This window comes from Petromyzon marinus, chromosome 23 (genome assembly GCF_048934315.1).
Source record: "Petromyzon marinus isolate PM22_M1 ecotype Great Lakes invasive population chromosome 23, UKy_Petmar_22M1.pri1.0, whole genome shotgun sequence".
Classification (NCBI taxonomy): domain Eukaryota; kingdom Metazoa; phylum Chordata; class Hyperoartia; order Petromyzontiformes; family Petromyzontidae; genus Petromyzon; species Petromyzon marinus.
The window spans coordinates 5650203-5669829 of NC_133689.1; the positions used below are offsets into that span (position 1 = coordinate 5650203).

At 48.7% G+C, this 19627-nt stretch overlaps 1 protein-coding gene across 1 annotated transcript; it reads left to right on the plus strand.

Annotated features, from left to right (window-relative positions):
* Window positions 1–6530: 6530 nt before the first annotated feature.
* LOC116945226 (uncharacterized) lies at window positions 6531–19477 on the plus strand. The gene is made up of 2 exons (XM_032959532.2): window positions 6531–8888; window positions 12154–19477. The coding sequence occupies exons 1-2, from the start codon at window positions 8137–8139 to the stop codon at window positions 12329–12331; spliced, it is 930 nt and encodes a 309-aa protein (XP_032815423.2). The 5' UTR covers window positions 6531–8136; the 3' UTR covers window positions 12332–19477.
* Window positions 19478–19627: the final 150 nt, after the last annotated feature.

Here is a 19627-nt window from a genome sequence, read left to right on the forward strand (position 1 = left end):
GGTTAGGGCTATGACTTTTGCTTGGTGATAAGAATACAAATATAACCATTAAGGCGTGGCACATCGTGAGAAGGGTGAGTGGAGTCAAGTGTATAATAAACGTACAAAGAGAAAGGAAACGGGGAATGGGAAGGGAAGCTGGGGCCGGATCTCCCCAAGACGGACAGGTAGGTCCATGGCTCAAGGTGAGCAGCAAGCGTAAAGAAGGAGGAGCGCCAGGCAGGAAGGGAAGGGATTGAGAGGGAATGGAGGGAGGAAGGAGAGGGAGAGAGGCGGAAGGAGCGAGCAAAAGTGATCTGTACGGAGGAGCGGCTTCTGTATTCACAGCGGGCGGCGGTGAGAGCGGAGCCATCCAGAGTGGGGGTCGCCCACACACAGGACACGTAATGTTCGGGAGGCTTGAGTCGATTTGCAAAAATATGCAATGACTTGAGGCGTAACGATGCATCGACTCGTGAATGAAGGCTCGCAGCACGCGCATCAAAACGTGTTGATGCTTTTCGCTTTATTCTAAACAGATTTACATGTATAGAAATAGAAAAATGGTGTTACAAATAGGTTAATCAAGCAAACTAAATTCAACGTCAAATAGAGCTAAAAAAATCAGGACGGCAAAAATGAGAACAAATTCTTCGCTCGAATCGAAGTCCTAAGTTTTGCGAATCATCGTTGACTCGCCGGCGGAGAGGGGTTCACCGCTACATCGCCAAACAGTGAGGCAACGTTCCAAGTGGCTCATGCCTAGGTTCCGTTATGGCTTCTGGACGTAGGTGCAGCTTGCCTTGTCACCGCAGCCATCACCACGGCCGTCATCGCCGCGGAGTCAAACGGAAGAAGAAGTGCCCGCTAGAGAGTGACGACCCATCAGTCACTGCCATTTGGAGACCGGCCATCTCGCTACGATGGGATTGTCGAATTTTGACCACTGCCTCGGAACCCCCAGCAGATCACTAGTTATTGTAATAGTCCATTGATGTCTGCACACCGCTATTCGGACTGATGCATATTTAACTTCTTTTGCACCGTACGTAGCCAACCGTGCTGATTGGTGGTACGGGGCGGGTGGTAGGAAAACAAACACAACACACAAAGCAGTTCTACAGAAATATTTTAGCCGATGTTCTACTCAAGGTGACTGTCTCGAGTTCCCTCCATCCCCTTCTGACGGCAACAGCGCGCTTAGGGATCGTGAGACACAGCAAGGGAAGGGTGATGGTTGAGTCGGGTTCCTCTTGCCTTCATGGAATGTGCGTGACCAGATGCGGTTAAACATCGCACCGAGGGCATGTTTAGCTTCATAGAAGCATCTACATTTCATCGTTGGCTTATTGTTACAACAAGGAGCGTGAACACAGCGCGTGGTAAACACAAAACTCAACGCACGTGTAGCTATGAAGAAGGCCCATGAGCCTGAAACTTCACCTTGTGTAGATTGTTTTCCTTCCAGGGCAGTGTTCTTGATTAATGTGTTGGGGTGTTTTTGTATTCATTCGCATATTCGATGAAGGGTGCATTCCAACAATAAACACACGGTCAGTCGTTGCAGGTCGTGCGAGTCATCATTCACAGATTTTATAGGTTTCGATTTAAAGCTTTCGTGACTGCAAGGATTCATCTTCTTTGGTTCTTTCGGTAAAGTCACGTAGAATGAGAAGAAAATAATAAATTGATAAAATAAAATAACACAATAATATTCTCACGACGTTTCGGCCACAACACAAGCGGCCTTCATCAGGTGAAGGGACGAGACTGTCTGGTAGGACAGCGCTGTCGAGACTGTCTGGTAGGACAGCGCTGTCCTACCAGACAGTCTCGTCCCTTCACCTGATGAAGGCCGCTTGTGTTGTGGCCGAACCGTCGTGAGAATATTATTGTGTTATTTTATTTTATCAATTTATTATTTTATTATCATTCTACGTGACTTTACCGAAAGAACCAAAGAAGAGATTTTATAGGGTTGGCTGAACTATTGAATTTTCATGATTGTAATTATTATTTGTGCCTGCGCATCACTGCCGACACAGCAGCATCATCAAATTAATAAAATGTAGATACATTTAGTATATATCCGGGAATCGCTTCAGTCATCCTCAAAAATCGTTTTTTGTCAAGAGGACCCTGTCAACGGATGTTGGGACGATAGGTATTTTAAGGAGTGTTTTGTATCGTGTGGGGGAAAACTAGAGTATCTGGAGACAAAGACACACACACATGGGACAATAACAAAGGTCCACACCAATGTTGTCCTTCCCCCGCACATCCGGAGCGGCAGGTGCCGGGAGGATTATCACATCGCGGTTTCACGAGAGGTAGCGTTGGCTTGCGTACACCTTCATCGAGCGGTGGATTGATCCTGACCGCTGTGATGATGATGATGATGAACCCTCGGCCCCCTAAGCGCAGGATCACAAGCATACACCGCTACGCCCGGGTCAGTTTAATCACAAAGTGCCTGACGCATTTAACTCATTCTAAGCGCCACATGTGGCTTCCATTAGTGGCGTTTTTCGTGAGCAGCAAAATCACATTCCGCAATGTACTGTGCCGCACTGCATGCGAGCTCCCGATAAGCGTAACACCTTTAGAAGGTCCCAGGTTTGTTTATATATTGTCGGGCCAAAATCCGTGCCCCCCCCCGCAACTCCCCCCCCACAGTTCACTAATTAAAGCTAAATCCGCACTCACTGTTGCACTGCCCTATCCACTCGTGCGTACAACTCGCTAGGCAGTCACGTGCGTAATAACCGTGTTTTTTTTTACACGTACATGTTATGCAGCTGTATATATGTGGGATTAATTCAGAAATTCCACGTTATAAAAAAAATTTGAGCCACACTCCAGAGAAGCTGTGTGTGTAATTCACACGGGAACTTTGAAATGAAAATTAAAAAATATATTTGTATTACCAACACTTAAAGCACGAAAAAAAATCCATTGCGGGTTTAAAGCTGACTTCATAGCCACACGTTCGACCATAACAATTCCAAGTTCGATCAACCAGAACAACTCCCCAAAGCCCAGTCTGTTTTCTGAGTTAACAAAGACCTACAGTGTACAATTATAGGATGTCTGGTCAAGTTGCCTACTGTTTGTAAGCACGTATTAAGGGTGCCGTGACTTAACTGGGATGGAATGCGGCTAATATCATGTCCGTCCAGGCTGCTTTGTCTCTCTAATGGCCAATGTTGGCCACGCAGTGCATATACGATTTTACAGCCACTGTCAATGCACTTGTGTTGTTTCTGGGGATGAGTACGCGATCCTAATGGCGAGGCAAGGACTGGGTCCATTACCACGAGCCAATGATGTTAGCCGTGCCTGGTAGTTAACATGTCGTGGAGAGACAATCACTACCCAATGTGGCTACACAGGGTGCGTGGGTTCGATCCCTGACCCCTGCTGTATATTTGGAGTTTGCGTGTCTCTCTCTCCCCGTGGTCGAGTTGATTTTTCTCCAGGTCCTACGGTTTTTCCCTCCCCATTTAGAAAGTTGCGTTTCAAGTGTTTGGCTGCTATACACGTCCACATGGTGATACGCCACTTCGATAAGCTACCATATGTGGCCAGGTCGTTTGTAAAAAAAAGAAAGCCATATAGCTCAGTGTGCCTTACCTGGTAATATACAAAAAAACATTGTTTCGTTTTTTGTTTAGTTGAATTCAGGTGACCATGTTGATAGCATATTGTACTCACCACTGCGCCACCCAGCACATACATATACAATGCGGTACTGTGTATCCATGATTAAGTTTTTGAGGTATGATCACGTAAATGTGTGTCGTACACCCATCTCCACCCGAAGCGTGGTGCAAGTTTCTTGAATCCCTGCAATCCGTGTTCATACTCTTTGGTTTTTTCGGTAAAGTTCTACGTGACTTCACCCCCCAAAAAAACAAAGAGTATGAATACTTGGTCACGAAAGCTTCAAATCTAGAATTAATGACCTCTACGGGGAGGGTTTTCACGTATCTGTTAGAGCTTTTAAAAGACAACGAGATAAGAAAGAACCTACGTGACTTTACCGAAAAAACAAAGAGTATGAATCCTTACTCTTTGGTTCTATTCGATAAAGTCGCGTAGGTAAAAAATAAAACAACAAAAATCACGACGTTTCGGCCACAACACAAGCGGCCTTCATCAGGTGAAGGGACCAGATTGTCTCGAGGACAGCGCTGGAGTGAAACACAGCCACGCTCAGACCGCGACCTTTAAGCTGTGTGTGTATGAATCCTTGCAGTCACGTAAGCTTCAAATCTATAACCTGTGTTCACTCAGTAAAATCAAGAGGTTTTGTGATATTCCGTTTAACACGTAGCCCGTCGAGACCAATATCATCCACAATAGAGGTCTTGTTTGAGTTAGATCGCGTAAATATAAATGTGTCGTTAAACCCGCCACCACCGGGCCCAGCCAACGAGTAAGGTTTGTCACGTGAACAAATCGTGAGAGTTTGTAGCTACTTCAGAAACACCTGGAGTGTCCAAGAGGTGACGCAACATTGTTTACAATGTCACGTGACAAACCTTACAGACTGGCTGGCTGCGTCGGGTGGAGGTGCACTTACGACGCGATTACATTCAAGCGATCTAACAACAAAACAAACACTTTACCGTGACTAGTATTGGTCGCCGAAGCCTGCGTGTTAAACAGTACCGCATATATATTTTTTAAAACCAGGCTAGAGCCCATCCAGACCAAAAGTCTCCTTTTCAAGAGAAACAAAGCAATGGAGAACACACCTCAACAAACGGTCCGAACGTCTCACACAGGGGTCGGCAAGGGAAGTAACACGAGCCGCAATGCACCGTGCGGTCAATACGAGAGACGTTGGTCCTCAATAGATAACGCCACGAAGCAGTCATTAAAAGAGCGGCACGCGGAAGATCGCCGACCCCCTGGTCTAACGCTACGAACCTGATATCAATAGGAACGTCAGGTATTAAAAAACCACAACACACATTTCATTGACGATACCGTAGCAGATATTTTGAATAATTAAACACGAGTGTCCTTTGTCGCGGTTGGACGAAGCCTTCGCACATTCCACTTCGGTCATGGGAGTCTCACCTAACCATACTTCACCGTACTGGTGAGTGCGTGCTGGTGAAAGGGTGTGAGTCGGGGGGGGGGGGGGAGGTGTGGGTGACCTGGCCTAGTTAAGGTACCGCTCGCCGCTGATGTTAGTGCCGCCCGGGAATCGAACTCATGTTGCTGGGTACAAAGCGAAGTTCGCGAACCATTGCGCCGCCTTCCTACAACCGCCCCCCACCCCCCCCTTGGTATTACCTACATTGATAGAAGGCACCGATTTGAGGCTGAGTCAACCTGAAGGCGTTCCAATCCTGCACGTCGTGCGTACCGTATATTGCAATGCCCCTCTGGTGGAGTGCGTGGGACCAGTAATGGGACCTGTAAGGGCAGTGCAGGAAACACGATATGCCAGTGCTCCACACTTACACAAACAAGGCTTCCACACACACACACGTGCACGCACAGACAGCAGCTGTTATGCCCACTCGCCAACAGAGAAAAGGCAACAGGCCCTCATTTGTAAAGCGATCCTTTTGCCTTCATGAACGAAAAGCTCAACACATTCGTCAATATAACACTGCCCTAAACGGGGAAAATGTATATAATAGCTGACGTTTCGGACAATGGCCCTTCTTCATAGCTTTTCACAAAATACTTTACCTTCATAGCGGGCCTCTACTGGTCCGCTTTTTTCACGTCCAAACTCAGTGCCATCCCAGCCCACACACACACAGATCATCTTCTGTTTAGCCGTACATGTTCATTATATATTTAGTGTTAGCGAGCACCTCTTAAGGCCAGAACGTCACACGAATAAAGGGCATTGTGGACAGGACCACGCCAAAGCCACGTGTCTGCCTCAGCGCTTGCACTCGTGTTTATGGCTGAGTCCACCTAGGGAGGGCCCACAAGCGATTCAAATGTCAGTTGCCACCCATGGGAGCGAATCCAACTCAGGTGGCGGTTTTGTAGTGGTGGTGCACGAATCCGCTGCTCAGTTGGGGTGTTACCCCAATGGGGCCCTCAACAGTACTGTCATGATTTTAGGGGCCTCAACCTCTTGATTCACAAACAACTCTCAATGAATTTTGATTTAAAGCTTTCGTGACTGTAGGGATTCATATTCTTGCTTGGTTCTTTCGGTAAAGTCACGTAGAAGGGAAGCAATAAAATAATACAAATTTAAAACAATAAAATGATGATTGCTTGTGTTGCAGTCGAAACGTCGTGAGAATTTTATTGTTTAATATATTTTGTATTATTTTATTGTTTCCCTTCTACTTGACTTTACCGAAATAACCAATAATATAACTCTCAATGAGACTACAGGAGAGAGACGGATAGGCGAGATATACAGTTTGTAGTGAGATAATATAAATGCAGACAAAAACAGCGATATCGTGAGATGGTTAACAAGAGATGCAGATACAATGGATAGAGATATTAACCGGCTTGTCACCGTAATTGTTTTAGCAGTTCCACTGGTGGATTATTTGTTATGCCCGACGACGACCGCTTGTGTTGCGATAGAAACGTGGTGATTTTTTTTCCACCTACGTGACTTACCGAAAGAACCAAAGAATATAGCTTATTGTGTTTACATTACGATGCAGTTATTTGAATTTCAGCTGATATTTGGTACACCCACCACCCTATATTGTCCATGAATCCAGGGCACATTGAGCCTTTGGGGCGCTAGGCTTTCGCTTGGTTTGCTTCTGGCTGAGCGCGGCCACCACCATCCACCCCCCTTTCGTCCACACAAACACACCCAGAGCCCTAACACGAAGAGGAAAAAAAACCCACCGCTCTCCTCCACAACTTAACGCCCCTCACAATCCACCGCTCCTCCCACTCCCCCCCCTCCCTTCTCATCTCCCTCCTCTCCCTCTACCACATGGCTCAATAGGGGCACGCGGCTTGTAACGGAGTCGATGCGTTGCAGCGTGTGCGGAGTTGTCTCGGGCGCGGTGCTGGCCACCAACGCCACCCCACCCCCCCCTCGTGTGCCGTGCCGGCCTTCATAGGTGCTGCTACTCGCCAAGAGCACACTTGCCCCAGCAGCCTGCTAAGGCTATCCTGGGGGTATTCTTTGTCTTTGTTATCTAGACAGACGCGCCGGTATTTGCCTGCGCTGTTACCCAGAACTTTTTCGCCTACTTCAGCTCCGCCACTGCAACTCACCAAGGGTGTGGGTTTGAGGTTTTATGCTGTTTTTGTTATTTACTTACGTGGCAGGCAACAACAATACTAATAGTGGAACCTCACGGCCGTGATGCTGGCGTGTGGATGTCAAAGGCCGACGCCGGTGAACGGGAGACGCAGCGTGCGGGGAAAGTTCTCGATTTGGATGGCAGCGTGAACGCGTGGTTGGTGGATTTGCGTGATCGAGAGGGACATCAGGGCCGCCGATTCGCTCACGGCACCGTCTGTGCAACTTGCAGTGGCCATCGTCGGCGGCTTTCGCAGCCTCTGAATTCCGATGTTGGCCAGTGCCGTGAGAAAACCTTTCCACTCGGTGAAGTGCTTGCATTCCTTCTGTGTGCCCTCTCGTTCCTTGCGCTGTACTCGATTCGTTTATGACAAACACATGTAGTCGCTCTTAAGAGCGAGCAATCTGCCTTTTTATGTGCACACATATATGTTTATGTTCACGCTAACCTCTTTTAATATTGAAGCTTCGTTATTATATTAGACTGCTCAGTATTTTTCTTTTCTTTTTTTTAAAGAAGTCCAGTCTAACTTTCATCTGACCGTAAGGGCGGTTCGTATTGTTTTATCGAGCTGTTACTAACCAAGTAAATCGATCTCCCTTCCTTACGCGTCTCTACTGTTAAGGGGGAAAAAACGTCTATCGGCGTTTCGGTCTTCCAGACTTCTGATAACAGCTCTGGAACCTGCAAAATCAACAGGGGGTAAACATTTAGTGCAGGACATTTTAAGTACCGTACCAACTTTAGCCCTTCGCCACGAGGTACAACTTTCCGTATTGCGCCAGAAAAAAAAAACACGGACACTCCTCTCAGAGTATCGTTATCGAGGCGCATTTCACCCAGCCCAAGCTGTTGCCGTCGTCTGCCGGCTCATCCGAGGAAGGAGGTCATCATGATGCTGTTCTCGCGGAGCTGCCGGGCCGTGGCTCTGCTCCTTCTCTGCGTTCCGTGGGCCGTGAGCCACATCAGCGGTGACGGCGACAACGACGCAGGCTCTGGCTCGGGACTCGAAGTGTTGCCCTCCGTGTGGTTACAATCGCAGGCAGTAGCTCCTCCTCCTCCTCGCCCGTTAATTACACCTCGACGCTCGCTGAACCACGATGGACCCACCACCACGCCTGCCACCACTCCAAAAGCAACAACATCAACAACAACAACATCATCAACAATAACGACCACCGGCCACGCTTCTCGCCATCAGCGGACGGATAAGTCCGCGAGCGTCGTGCCACCGGGTCGAGAGGACCATCGCTCAGAACCCACCCTCATCACGGACTCGGCGGAGGTCTTCGGCAGCGGCAGCGGCAGCGGGAGCGATCGCTGCGGCATCTCCTTCGCCATCGAGGCGGTGGGCCCCGCGCGCCCCGTAGCGGGCGAGTGCCGCCCGGCCACGAGGCAGGAGGTGGACAGGGTCCGCCGGGTGGTGTCCGAGTACGGGCGCGTGCTGTCCAGCGTGCGCGACACGGTGCTGGCCGAGGCAGGCGAGCACGGCTCGTTCGCCGGTGCCCTGCGCGCGTCGCTCAGCGCGCTGCGGGGAGAGCACGGCGAGCTGCAGCGGGGAGTCGTCCGAGTGGAGGCCGCCTTCGAGGGGGGCGCGGGCGACACCCTGAAAGAGCGAGACGCCGTTGGCAAGGCGGCGGCCAGGTGATTCGTGCTCATCAGTATCGCGCGTCGCAGGAAACTAACTTTTACTAACTCATTATTTGTTTTATTGGTTCTTTCGGTAAAGTCACGTAGAATGAGAATACAAAAAAATGAGAATTTTATTGTCTTATTTTATTTTATTATTTTATTCTCATTCTACGTGACTTTACCGAAAGAACCAAAGAAGATGAATCCTTGCAGTCACGAAAGCTTTAAATCGAAATTTAACTCATTATTTGTTTTATTTTACCAGGTAATACCCCCTGAGCTATACGGTATAGTTGTTTTCGCAGAAGCGACCCGGCTACAAATTATAGTTCAACGACGTTGGATTATCATCATGCGGAAATGTATAGCAGTTGAACACTCCAAACGGCAGGTTTATTCTAAATGTGAGGGGTAACACCGGAGGACCCGGAGAAAAGTCCACGCCGAAAACACGGGGAGAGAGACACGCAGACTCCAAATACACAGCAGGCGTCGGGGTCCGGACCGAACCGACGACCTCCTGTATACCGAGTGAGGTAATTAACATCTCCTAGCCACCGTGGCGCCCCCAAAAAAAACACTGCCTCCCTCTCTGTGAGCTGCACGCAGAGGCGAACCGAGCTGCGAGAAACTCGCCACTGATTGCGCTGCTGTGTGAATCTCACCCGATCTCGCTCGCACGCTTTAAGCAAGGCTTGAACTCAGCACGTGGTGGATGGGTCCACCAACCCCACCACCAGCAGGTCGGTAAGGCTTGTGGCTGTGTGGTGTGGGCCAGGAGTTGGTAGTGTCAGCTCGTGGGGTGACACGGTGGTGGAATGTTAACTACCTCGCCTGGTTACATAGGAGGTCGTGCGTTCGATCGATCACGACCCTGACGCCTGCCGCATATTTGGAATTTGCGCTTCTTTTTTTCCCCGTGGTCGCGTGGATTTTTCTCCGGGGGGATCTCTATGTTTTTTTCTCTACATTTAGAAACATGGCGTTATAGAGTATTTGCAGCGATAAATGTCAGCGTGATCATCCACTTCGTTGAGCTATCATTTGTGGCCAGGTAACTTCTGAAAAACAGTTGCTGTATATAGCTCAGTGGGACTTACCTGGTAAAATATGAAAAAAAAATGTTTAGTTTAGCTAAGTACTCATTACGTACAATAACTGGATTGGTCACAAACAGCCCAATGCTGGAACCGTCATGATAAGTCATCTTGAGACCCCGGGAGGCTTAGCCGTGAGGTTTTAACTTCCAGAGTGGTACCCCCTCGCACGCCAGGGGTTTCCTCCGGGTGATGCGGATCGCACTCAGCCATCGCCACGAAACATTTTTATATATTGAGGATCGTAGAACTTGGACAAGTATCGGTAGCGCCGGCTCACCGCATGGCTGTTAACTTCCAGCAGCTCGCTTGTGGTTCCTCGGCAACTGTCAGATGCAATTCGCATGAACGGACGACGCCGCTATATATATACAGCTACGATGAAGATTATTAAACCCTGGATGCGAATCCAGCATCGCAGCAGTGCCACCAGCTCAAGTGGTCCGACTCCTGGGCCATACCCAGGTAGCAACACTGAGCAAAACCTTTCGGCTTCTTAATTAAAGTTGTACATTTTAAGACAAACATTTACGCTCGTGTATGTTCACGTCTTTTTTAATCTTCAACATTTTTTATTCTAGATTTAAAGCTTTCGTGACTGCAAGGATCCATTATCTTCATCAGAACGTTTTGAACTCTCGTATTACTGCTACACAGATAACCCCACGTACTGTTTACAGGTTGGGCGCTCTGAATTAAATATGCACGTTTGATTTCACACCGTTGGTTCATTTTAATCAGTTAATTTCAACATGTGGGATAGAGCGAGTGATGAGCCTGTTGAAGTTTGGACTCAGAACGCCTCTCCAACTCTCTCTCTGCCTGTGACTGCTGCTATACCTCGACTTGTCTTGAGCAACACTCACACATACGATTTTCTCTCCCTGCCTAACTTGTGGCCTCCCACCCAATTGTTTGTACAGCGCAGTGAGATGCGGAGACCGTGCACGAAAACGCCCGAAATACCAACTTGTATTGTATTTTGCAAGGGGAGTAAAACAAATATACAGTTCCTGTTATCGCCCTAGAATATCATAAACAATGCTTTCTGCGCGAACGTAAAAGAGGGAGAAGAGCAGAGGCGCAATGGTTAGCGCGCTCCGTTATAAACCCAACGACCCGAGTGAGATTTGTCATCAGCGGTGACTAGTTGCGGTGATATTATGGTGAAACGTGTGGGAGGAGTCTTTCACTCGTGCAGGGAGGCTGCAAAGTTATATTTTTACGATTATAAACACAAACCCGAGTGTCGGTGACAATGCCCGGTATTAGTCCAGTGCGACTTTTTTTTAAAGCAAGATAATTTCTACCGATTTGAATAACTTTACTTTTTTTTGTATCGTCAATCAGATGTTTACATGGTACTCTTCGTCCTAAGTTTAACACAACCGATTACACGCCAGAGCGACTATCTGATCTATGCGCTGGGGGGAAGAAAGAACTGCAAGAGAAACCCCGTCAGGAATTCAACTCCGTGACCTCCTGGAGCGCGTAGTTGCTTCACGCGCGTGAAGCAACGCGGCCCCACTTTTCATGCTCCAATTCCGGACAGATGAAGTGCTTCACCTCTGAATTTTTGCGGATCAGCCGAAGCACGTTGGCACGCACAGGTGCCCCACTCCAATTACCGCCGGCCTCACCTAAGCACCGCAAACTCAAAGGGCGGCGCGTGCAGGTAATTGAATCAATTCACAGCTCAATTAGGATTCCTGTCCTGACGTGTGATCATCTTGCGCCAGCAGACTTTAAGAAAGGCAAACCGGCGTCAATTGGTCATCCCGCACGAGGGTACTAAAGTTAATTCGAGTGTTTCAAGCAACCTGCCCGCTCCACTGCAATGGGCGAATTGACACGAGTCGAGAGAAGATGGTTTAGGGGGTGAAGTGACGCCTCTCATGTATGGCCAAGTTGCTTCTGAAAAAAGTGCTACGTAGTTCAGTGGGCCGAACCTGTCTTTGACTTGATTACCATTTTCACTATTTTGCACTCCTATCGTTTTGTTTGTATTGTTTGCTGTTGTAACTTGCTGACCCCCCCCCCCTCACTTCTACTTTGGACATCTGTAAAAAAAAGAGCTTCATTAGCTCATCGGAATTCCCCCTCCGGTCTAAATAAACATTCTGATCCCGATGATTCTCTGCCGTGCCGCCCCTGGTCTCCCGATTTGTCGTGGCGAGCAGGATGCGCGTGAGCCTCGCCGAGATGTCCGACTCCCTGCTGAAGGCGACACGGCTCCATGCCTCCCTGGAGGGGGCCCTGAGGGGGCTGCACGACTCCGCGCGGGACCACGGGGAGCGCCTGGCCCGTCTGCAGGGCGCCCGCATGCATGGAGTCTGGGCGGACCGTGGGGCGTCGTAGATGGCAAGCAGTCCGTCCGTCCGTCCGTGCGAGCGCGTCTGTCCGTCCATGCGAGCGTGGGTCTGCGCGTTTTCAGTTTCAGTTTCATTTATTAGGTATAACCCTGTGAGTTATGCGGCTCTTGACTCGGGTGCAACCGCAACAAAACAAAAAAACATGAACAAGGAACATTTTAAAGTGACTACACGCAACAGAAAAATCCTGGAAAAAACAGCAAAGTCTTCCAGAAAAAAACACCGTATTTCAACGCTGTGTGCAAAAATCCCAGCGGGATGCAAGTCAAGCAATAACAACCATAAGACAATGTAGACTAAAGTTATCAGGCTAACTCTGTACTACAACAAACAAACATGGCTAAACCAAAACGTTTTCAAAATCACCAAAATAAAGCTATAAAAACAATGTAACAGTGATCACAGGAACTGTGAATCAAATTTAACAATAAAGATATACATAACATGTACGACCAAACTTTTCAGCCATAGTTGGCTGCATGAGTCAATCCATAACAGCTGCAGTATAAGTAGCAGAATCAAAAAAATGCAATACAGAAGCAACTCTCACCACGACGAGCGGCTACAATGCAGCAAGTCGGCACAGAGGGGAGCACATTCGGTGCATCTGCCGGTCATCTCAGGCAGTCAACCCACGGCACCTGGGTCTGTTACAAATATTCGCCACTGTTATTGGATAGCGGTGCTTGACCTGATAGTGCACTTAGCCTGGCACTAGAGCCGTGGTGACGTCACCGCCACTGAGTGGTGAACGACGGTTGTCGTTTGATTGTGGGGAGCGGTGACGCAGCGGTTAGCGCTACGCTGTGCTACAAACCTGACCCCCCGGGTTCGATTCCCGCTCACGGTCACCAACACCCAGTGACGTTTATCTGAACCGATCCTGGGCCTCCCCTAGGTCGACACAGCCTCAATTAAGTACTTTTGTAAGCATCGCCACTTTTGTAAGCATTGCAACTTGGGAGACAAAGTCGGTTAGGAGTTGGTGCAGGCCACCCACCCACCCACCCCCTGGTGTACCGTGCCGGCCTTTATGGGTGCTACTCGCCAACAGCACTTGCCGACGTCAGCCACATGGGCCACCTTTGTCTTGATGTGTTGGCACAGTGGTGAGAGACAGGTGGTGCATCTGACGGTCATCTCAGTCAGTTAGGCAATAACGCCCGTGTGTGTCCCGTGAACGACTGCAAGCAGGCCACCATCACTTGACGTGGTGGCCTCAAAGTGCACCTAGCCTGGCACAAAGTCACCGTCACTCAGTGGGAAAAGGACGTTGTTGTTGTGCGTCTGTGTGTGTGTGGGGGGGGGGGGGGGTGAGTGGCGCAGTGGCTTGGCACTGCACCACAATCCTGTTCGCACCTAGGTGTGACTCGCAGTCATTCACACCACGTGTGACTGTCCTGGGCCTCCCCTATGCCGACTCAGCCTCAAATGAGTACCCGGTACGATCGTGTCGGCGTCGCAAGTGGGGAGACAAAGGGAGCCCAGACACGTCGTTAGCCCCACGCCGTGCTCCCTAATAGCCCTGGGCCACATCTTATCCCGGGCTAAAAGGGAATACTCGCGAATACGAATGCTACGAATGCACACACGCGCTCGGGAGTGATCGCAAGCGGCTCCTGCCTGTCGATCTGGAGTCAACGCCATCGTTGCATTGCCTCCGCTGCTGTGGCAGATTGTGCGGGCCCGGTTTGCCTCGGCGTTAAGAATAATAACGTTGTGGATATTTTTTTTTTTACGTGTGAACGTGTGTTGGAAACGTCCGCCCCCGACCCCCACCCACCGACGCAAAGGCGCGGCGTGCCGCTGAACAGATCCGGATGCTCGACCCTGCCTGTGGCCGAGAAGAAGAAGGAGGAGGATTAACTCCTGACTCGCTGCAAGGCGACTCTTCGATTGCGGCATCGGCAAGGGGGCTTTGTTTCGCGCCTGGAGCTGTCCGTTGCTGAGCTCTAGAAAATATTTCCCTCTGCCTGTTGTCGCCCGGGTGTGTTTTTGAGTGGGTGGTGCGGATGGCGGGATGGTGCCGAGGTGGTGGGGTGGGGGAATGCCGGGAAAATCTTACATGAGAAAATCGAGCTCTGGGCGTCAGCAAAATAAAACAAATTGCTGTCGCCAAAAAAATACGTTTGCATAAATTCCCGGGGATGAACGGGTGGCACTGAGGCTAGTTCATAAATAATCTCGGCGATGTTTATTTTTCGTTGCTACCCAAACCCCCCCCCTCCCACACGGTCACATTCCCGCAGCGGGCCGCGCTCCGCTGCAGACAGATCCCGTCGGAGTTTGGAAAACCCAGCGTACAGAGAGGGCTCTTGTGTGCACTGATGTACGCAGAGCCTCGTAAAGCCAAAAGCAAGAGCAAAAGAAAAATCTCCCAGGCACAGCCTCCGAACCGTTATAGGGGGGGGGGGAGCAAGGCAATAAAGTGTTGAAAACCAGTATTTTGTGTGAAACACCGATGCACATGATGAAGGTTTACCAGTCAAGAAAGATCAAAGCCATTTGTCTGGTCTATTTTAAAACACTGGAGTACCATGCTTGGTCTGTAGCTCGCTCTGCAGGAGGAGGGCGTCTGCGGGTCACTGTTTCGTGTTTTGTTTACTTTTATATGGAAATAATCATTCAACTTGTAATGCGGCGCCCCACGGTAAACATATAGGAACCACAGGAAAACGGTGAAGGCAGCCACACAGGAAGCTGGTGCCCACCCCAAGCTCTGGGATCCTCTACATATATGAAGGTGTTATATTAGCCAATTAATACGTGTTTACATGTGAAGGAAATACGGAGCACCCGGAGAAAATCCAAGCGTGGGAGGGAGCAACACTCCATCCCGTGCCGATGGAAAAGGCAGTATCCACATTTTGCTGTGCCGACTTCTCCCGGACAGCCGGGGTATGGCACCTCAACGCCCACGGGAAGGTTGATCCTCCAACCCTCACCGACTGTGTGAAAAAGGTGGCAACCCTACATCGGTGTCGCCTCGCATAATGAAGTGTCCATTCGGAGCTCTCGCAGAGCAGCACGACCGCCACGTGTAAGAGAGTGTCCTGTTGCGAGGAGACATCACGGAATGACTTCTGCATTTAAAAAAAAAATCTCCACACCAGTTATTGTGTTTTTCTCGCTTGACCAGCTGCGGGGAAATGTTTTGCCGCTTGGCAGTCGAATCAATATTATGTTGTTGTTCTACTCAGAGCTGGTGAGTAATCAAATTAATTTGAAAGCCAAATGTAACGCCTATTGATTTTTGTTGAGTCATTGGTGACAGAGCCACGACCATCAAATCACTGCACTCGTGAACCATGCTTAATCACGGGCGGCTGGAACCTGGTTTCAGCCACCGGGTGATTAAACAGGACGTCTGGAACCTGGATTGGAACTCAGGGTCTCAGCATCTTTGTACCCTGAGCCATCGGCCCACCTCACCTCTGCTTATAGCCTTGAGTCCATGGTGGAAATTCTTGCGTTCATATATCAGGGGCAGGGCTATCTATTGCACAACCACTGTTGGCTTCCCGCTAAAATTGTACTCATTTTGGTTGACCCCTGATGGTATGAATGGCTGAGTTTAGTTGAGGCTAGAACTTTGAATCCACATCATGAAATTGCTTTGTATGACATTGGCAGAGTGGCAACGCTCAAAAGAAATAAACCCAACTTCCCAGTGCAGGATGCTCCTGAAGTAGGCATTGAGAGTCAGTGAGACTTTTCCCGGCCTGGTTGCACACGTGCGCACGCAACCCGATTGATTATGAAACACACCCTGGGTGCAAGTGGTGTGGAGGGGGGGGGCGAGAAAGCGCAGTTACTATCGCGATTCGTACAAATTAATAATTCGCAGCATTTGCCCAGATTACCAAGCGTTGTGTTATGTAATCCTGGCAGCGTTCAGTCCTGACAGTGCAACAATCGTCTTACGTAATCATGACGATAGGACACCGAGGTGTTCCGTAGGCAGGTTGGCTGGCAAGGAATTAAATACTTCCTTTATATAATAATGATAGGGTAAACAAACGGCTTGGTTACCGGTCGCAGGCCCTTTGCGAGCACACGCACCGGCCCTTCTGGTCAACGTCAAAGCGATTGCCGATCTCAATTGAGCATTGAGGCATTGGTGCTCATCTCCTGTTTACAGCACCTGAGACAGTGGACGTTCATAGGGCATGGTCGAGTCTATCCATAGGACAACCACTGTTGACTTCCCCACAAAGCGAGACTCAAATATTGATTTAAAGTTTTCGTGACTGCAGTGATTCATATTCTTGGTTCTTTCGGTAAAGTTCACGTTGAAGGGAAACAATAAAATAATACAATATATATATATAAAACAATACAAATTCTCACGAGGTTTCGACTGTTTGTGTTACAGTCGAAACGTCGTGAGAATTTTTATTGTTTTATATATTATTATTTTATTTTTTCCCTTCAATGTGACTTTACCGAAAGAACAACGAATATAAAGCGAGACTCGTTTTATTGACCACCCCAATCAGAATTCGAACTCGTATCCTTCCAATTGCAAGCTGCTCGCTCTACCACTGAGCCACCGGTACAGCTGATTTGATTAAGCCTTGATTATTAATTACGATGGCATGACATGTCCCGGCTACGGCTGTGGCTCATACAACTAAGCTAGCCGCTGAGCCGCCTTTGGGTAAAACATCAATTAACTCTGACCCTCAACAAGACCCAACCGTGGTGCACGGCTAAGGTTTACCAATCTCCTCCGTTTTTGAAATGTAAGTGATTGGGAACTATAATCAATCAAACTTTACTTACATAGCACAATTCGTGCAAATAAAGCAATACAAAGTGCTTTACAGGACAAACTAAAAGCGACTGACACAATGTACACAACGATACGAATGACGCACACATTTTTTTGCATCGCATTATAATGAACTAACAGTATAATAAAATGCATAATAAACACCTAAAAAGCATCCTAATTAAACGCCAATCTGAAAGGGTATGTTTTAATACCTTGTTTAAAACCATTCAATAAATCTGATGCCCTCAGATCCTCAGGCAAGCTTGTTCCTAAGACGATGTGGCCATATAAGCTCAAGGCATCTTATGATTGCTAAAAACGTTCCATTGACCCTGGAGTAGAGACTGCAAGCGCAGAGAGGTGTTTGGGGCGTGACGGTGGCGAGATGATAACTCATCGTCTGATATCCAAGAGGCCGTGGGTTCGATCACGAACCCACGGCCTCTTGCATGCTGCATATTTGGAGTTTGCGTGTCTCTCTCCCCGTGGTCGCGTGGATTTTTCTCTTCACATTTAGAATCAACGTGCGTTTAGAGTATTTGGCTCATATAAATGTCCACACGGTGATAAGCCACTTCGTTGAGCTACCATTTGTGGCCAGGCCACTTCTCCAAAAAGATCTCTACGGCCCAATGGGCCTCACCCGGTAGCATAACCCCTCTCGTCCTCGACGGTCGACGGTCGAGGACGAGAGGGATTGCAACGGATATCGATGGAGACACGAGCCGTGGGTGAAATCTAATCGAACGCGACAAGGATGGCGATTTGACGAGTGCTCGCGCCGTGGCTCCATGCGCACACAGCCGCGGTGTGTGTGGTGTGGGGGGTGTTGAGAGATTTCGCTGCGCGGAGCCGACGCCACGTCCCAGTGATTAACACGGGTCCCGTGCGCTCTTGCAGCTGCAATCATAATTACTTAGTGGCGTTTCTCCGAGCGCGCTATTAATTATGCCGCTTTTTTATGCGCCTGCGATTAACGATCACGCGGGACGGAGAGAATGTTGTTGGACGGTACGCTGTGTCGGATTGGGGGGGGGGGGAGGAGGATGAGAAATCTCGGAGTCTGAGAGTCTCCTTGCTCACAAGGGTCATCGTGTGGCACTCAGTGGCTCTTCATCGGACCAAATGGTGGAAATTACCCATTGCCATGGTGAGGGCCAGTCTTTCCGTAATATGAACCATGAAATGCTGAGTAAATTAGCACTGTGGTCTTGATGATTCTACCGTGGTTACACGGGGCAGCGTCCATCTGTTTATGTCAAATCAGCTTTTGAGTCCACGAGATGAAATCTGATTTTCGCTTGGGGTGTGAATTAAGCTCACATGCATCCATGTTTAATGATCGAGTTTCGTTTGTTCGAGGATTGTATAGAGTCTGAAGCCCAGAGGCGCGCGCGTGTTTTTTTTAAATTTTATTTAGATTTTATCATCGGTTAATGCGATGTTTAGATGTGCATCAGAAACCCTGTTTTTACCCTTGGTTGTAAAAGATGTTCAATGAAAATGGACATCGCGGCTATAAATGTAGACAGCGAATTCTATGTAATGATCCAGATATTTTCAAGGGTTCCTCTCAATGTGTGCGACTTTGAAGCAAGGCCAATGTTTGTTCGAAAGTACAATCTCCACAGGGAGAGAGAATGGGCCCAGGCTTGCTGTGTAACACTCTTAAGAGGCCACAGGTCAGTCGTACTTAGTAGGCACTTGAAACAATAATGAGATTTTAAGTAAGCAGATAAATGATGGCGTCCATGAACTCGACAAAAGTTAAAGCTCCCCCCCCCACCCCCCCTTCAATTACTGGCAATGGTCGAGGTTTGTTAGATGGCTTTGGTGATGCTTTGGCCACCAGCGGTGGCACACATCACAGAAGTGATGTGGTTGTGGTTGCCGGCCGAAAGTGTGGGGAGTGGCAAACCCTGCGCCAACGGTGTCAATTCCACATTCCTGCGACGGGAGGGGGTCGTTCGTGAGGCACTCACGAAGAATCTCGCTGGTCAACGTTTTGAGCATTGTTACTTTGCGTTGCAATGTTGAACATCAGGGAGCAGACTATGCATCAAGTATACTCAATGTCATTGCTTTTATTATTGTTCTAATTATCGCTGTTGTATTTCTCATTGCCGGCATGAATGCACGCGTCGGCGGTGCGTCTGGAAGGTGCTATTGTAACGTGTGGTGTCGTGCGAACGTGAACTCGCATCTCATGAAAAATAACTGTTCTACCCCACCCGCCTCCACACCTGTAAATTGTCACCTGTACATAAACTCGCACACATAGCAAGCAAGAGTGTTGCTTTCGTGTCCGCTCTCAGTGTCCGCGTCCTATCGCATCCCAATAAATGTTAAACGGTGGCCACGAAGTCCCTTTGCCTTCGCGATTCGGGAATTATTTGAATCAGGAATTCGGTGGACGATGGATTTGGAGATGATCTGATCTGATGTGGCTGCCCCGAAACTCAGACCTGACAACCGCAACATATACTTAGCTCTTTCGGTAAAGTC

What these genes read in the sequence shown, in the direction of transcription:
- LOC116945226 (XM_032959532.2), top strand. Translation starts at nt 8,137, where the DNA reads ATGATGCTGTTCTCGCGGAGCTGCCGGGCCGTGGCTCTGCTCCTTCTC. An exon ending in GTTGGCAAGGCGGCGGCCAG is followed by an intron (nt 8,889 to 12,153) that starts GTGATTCGTGCT and finishes CGTGGCGAGCAG; the next exon opens with GATGCGCGTGAGCCTCGCCG.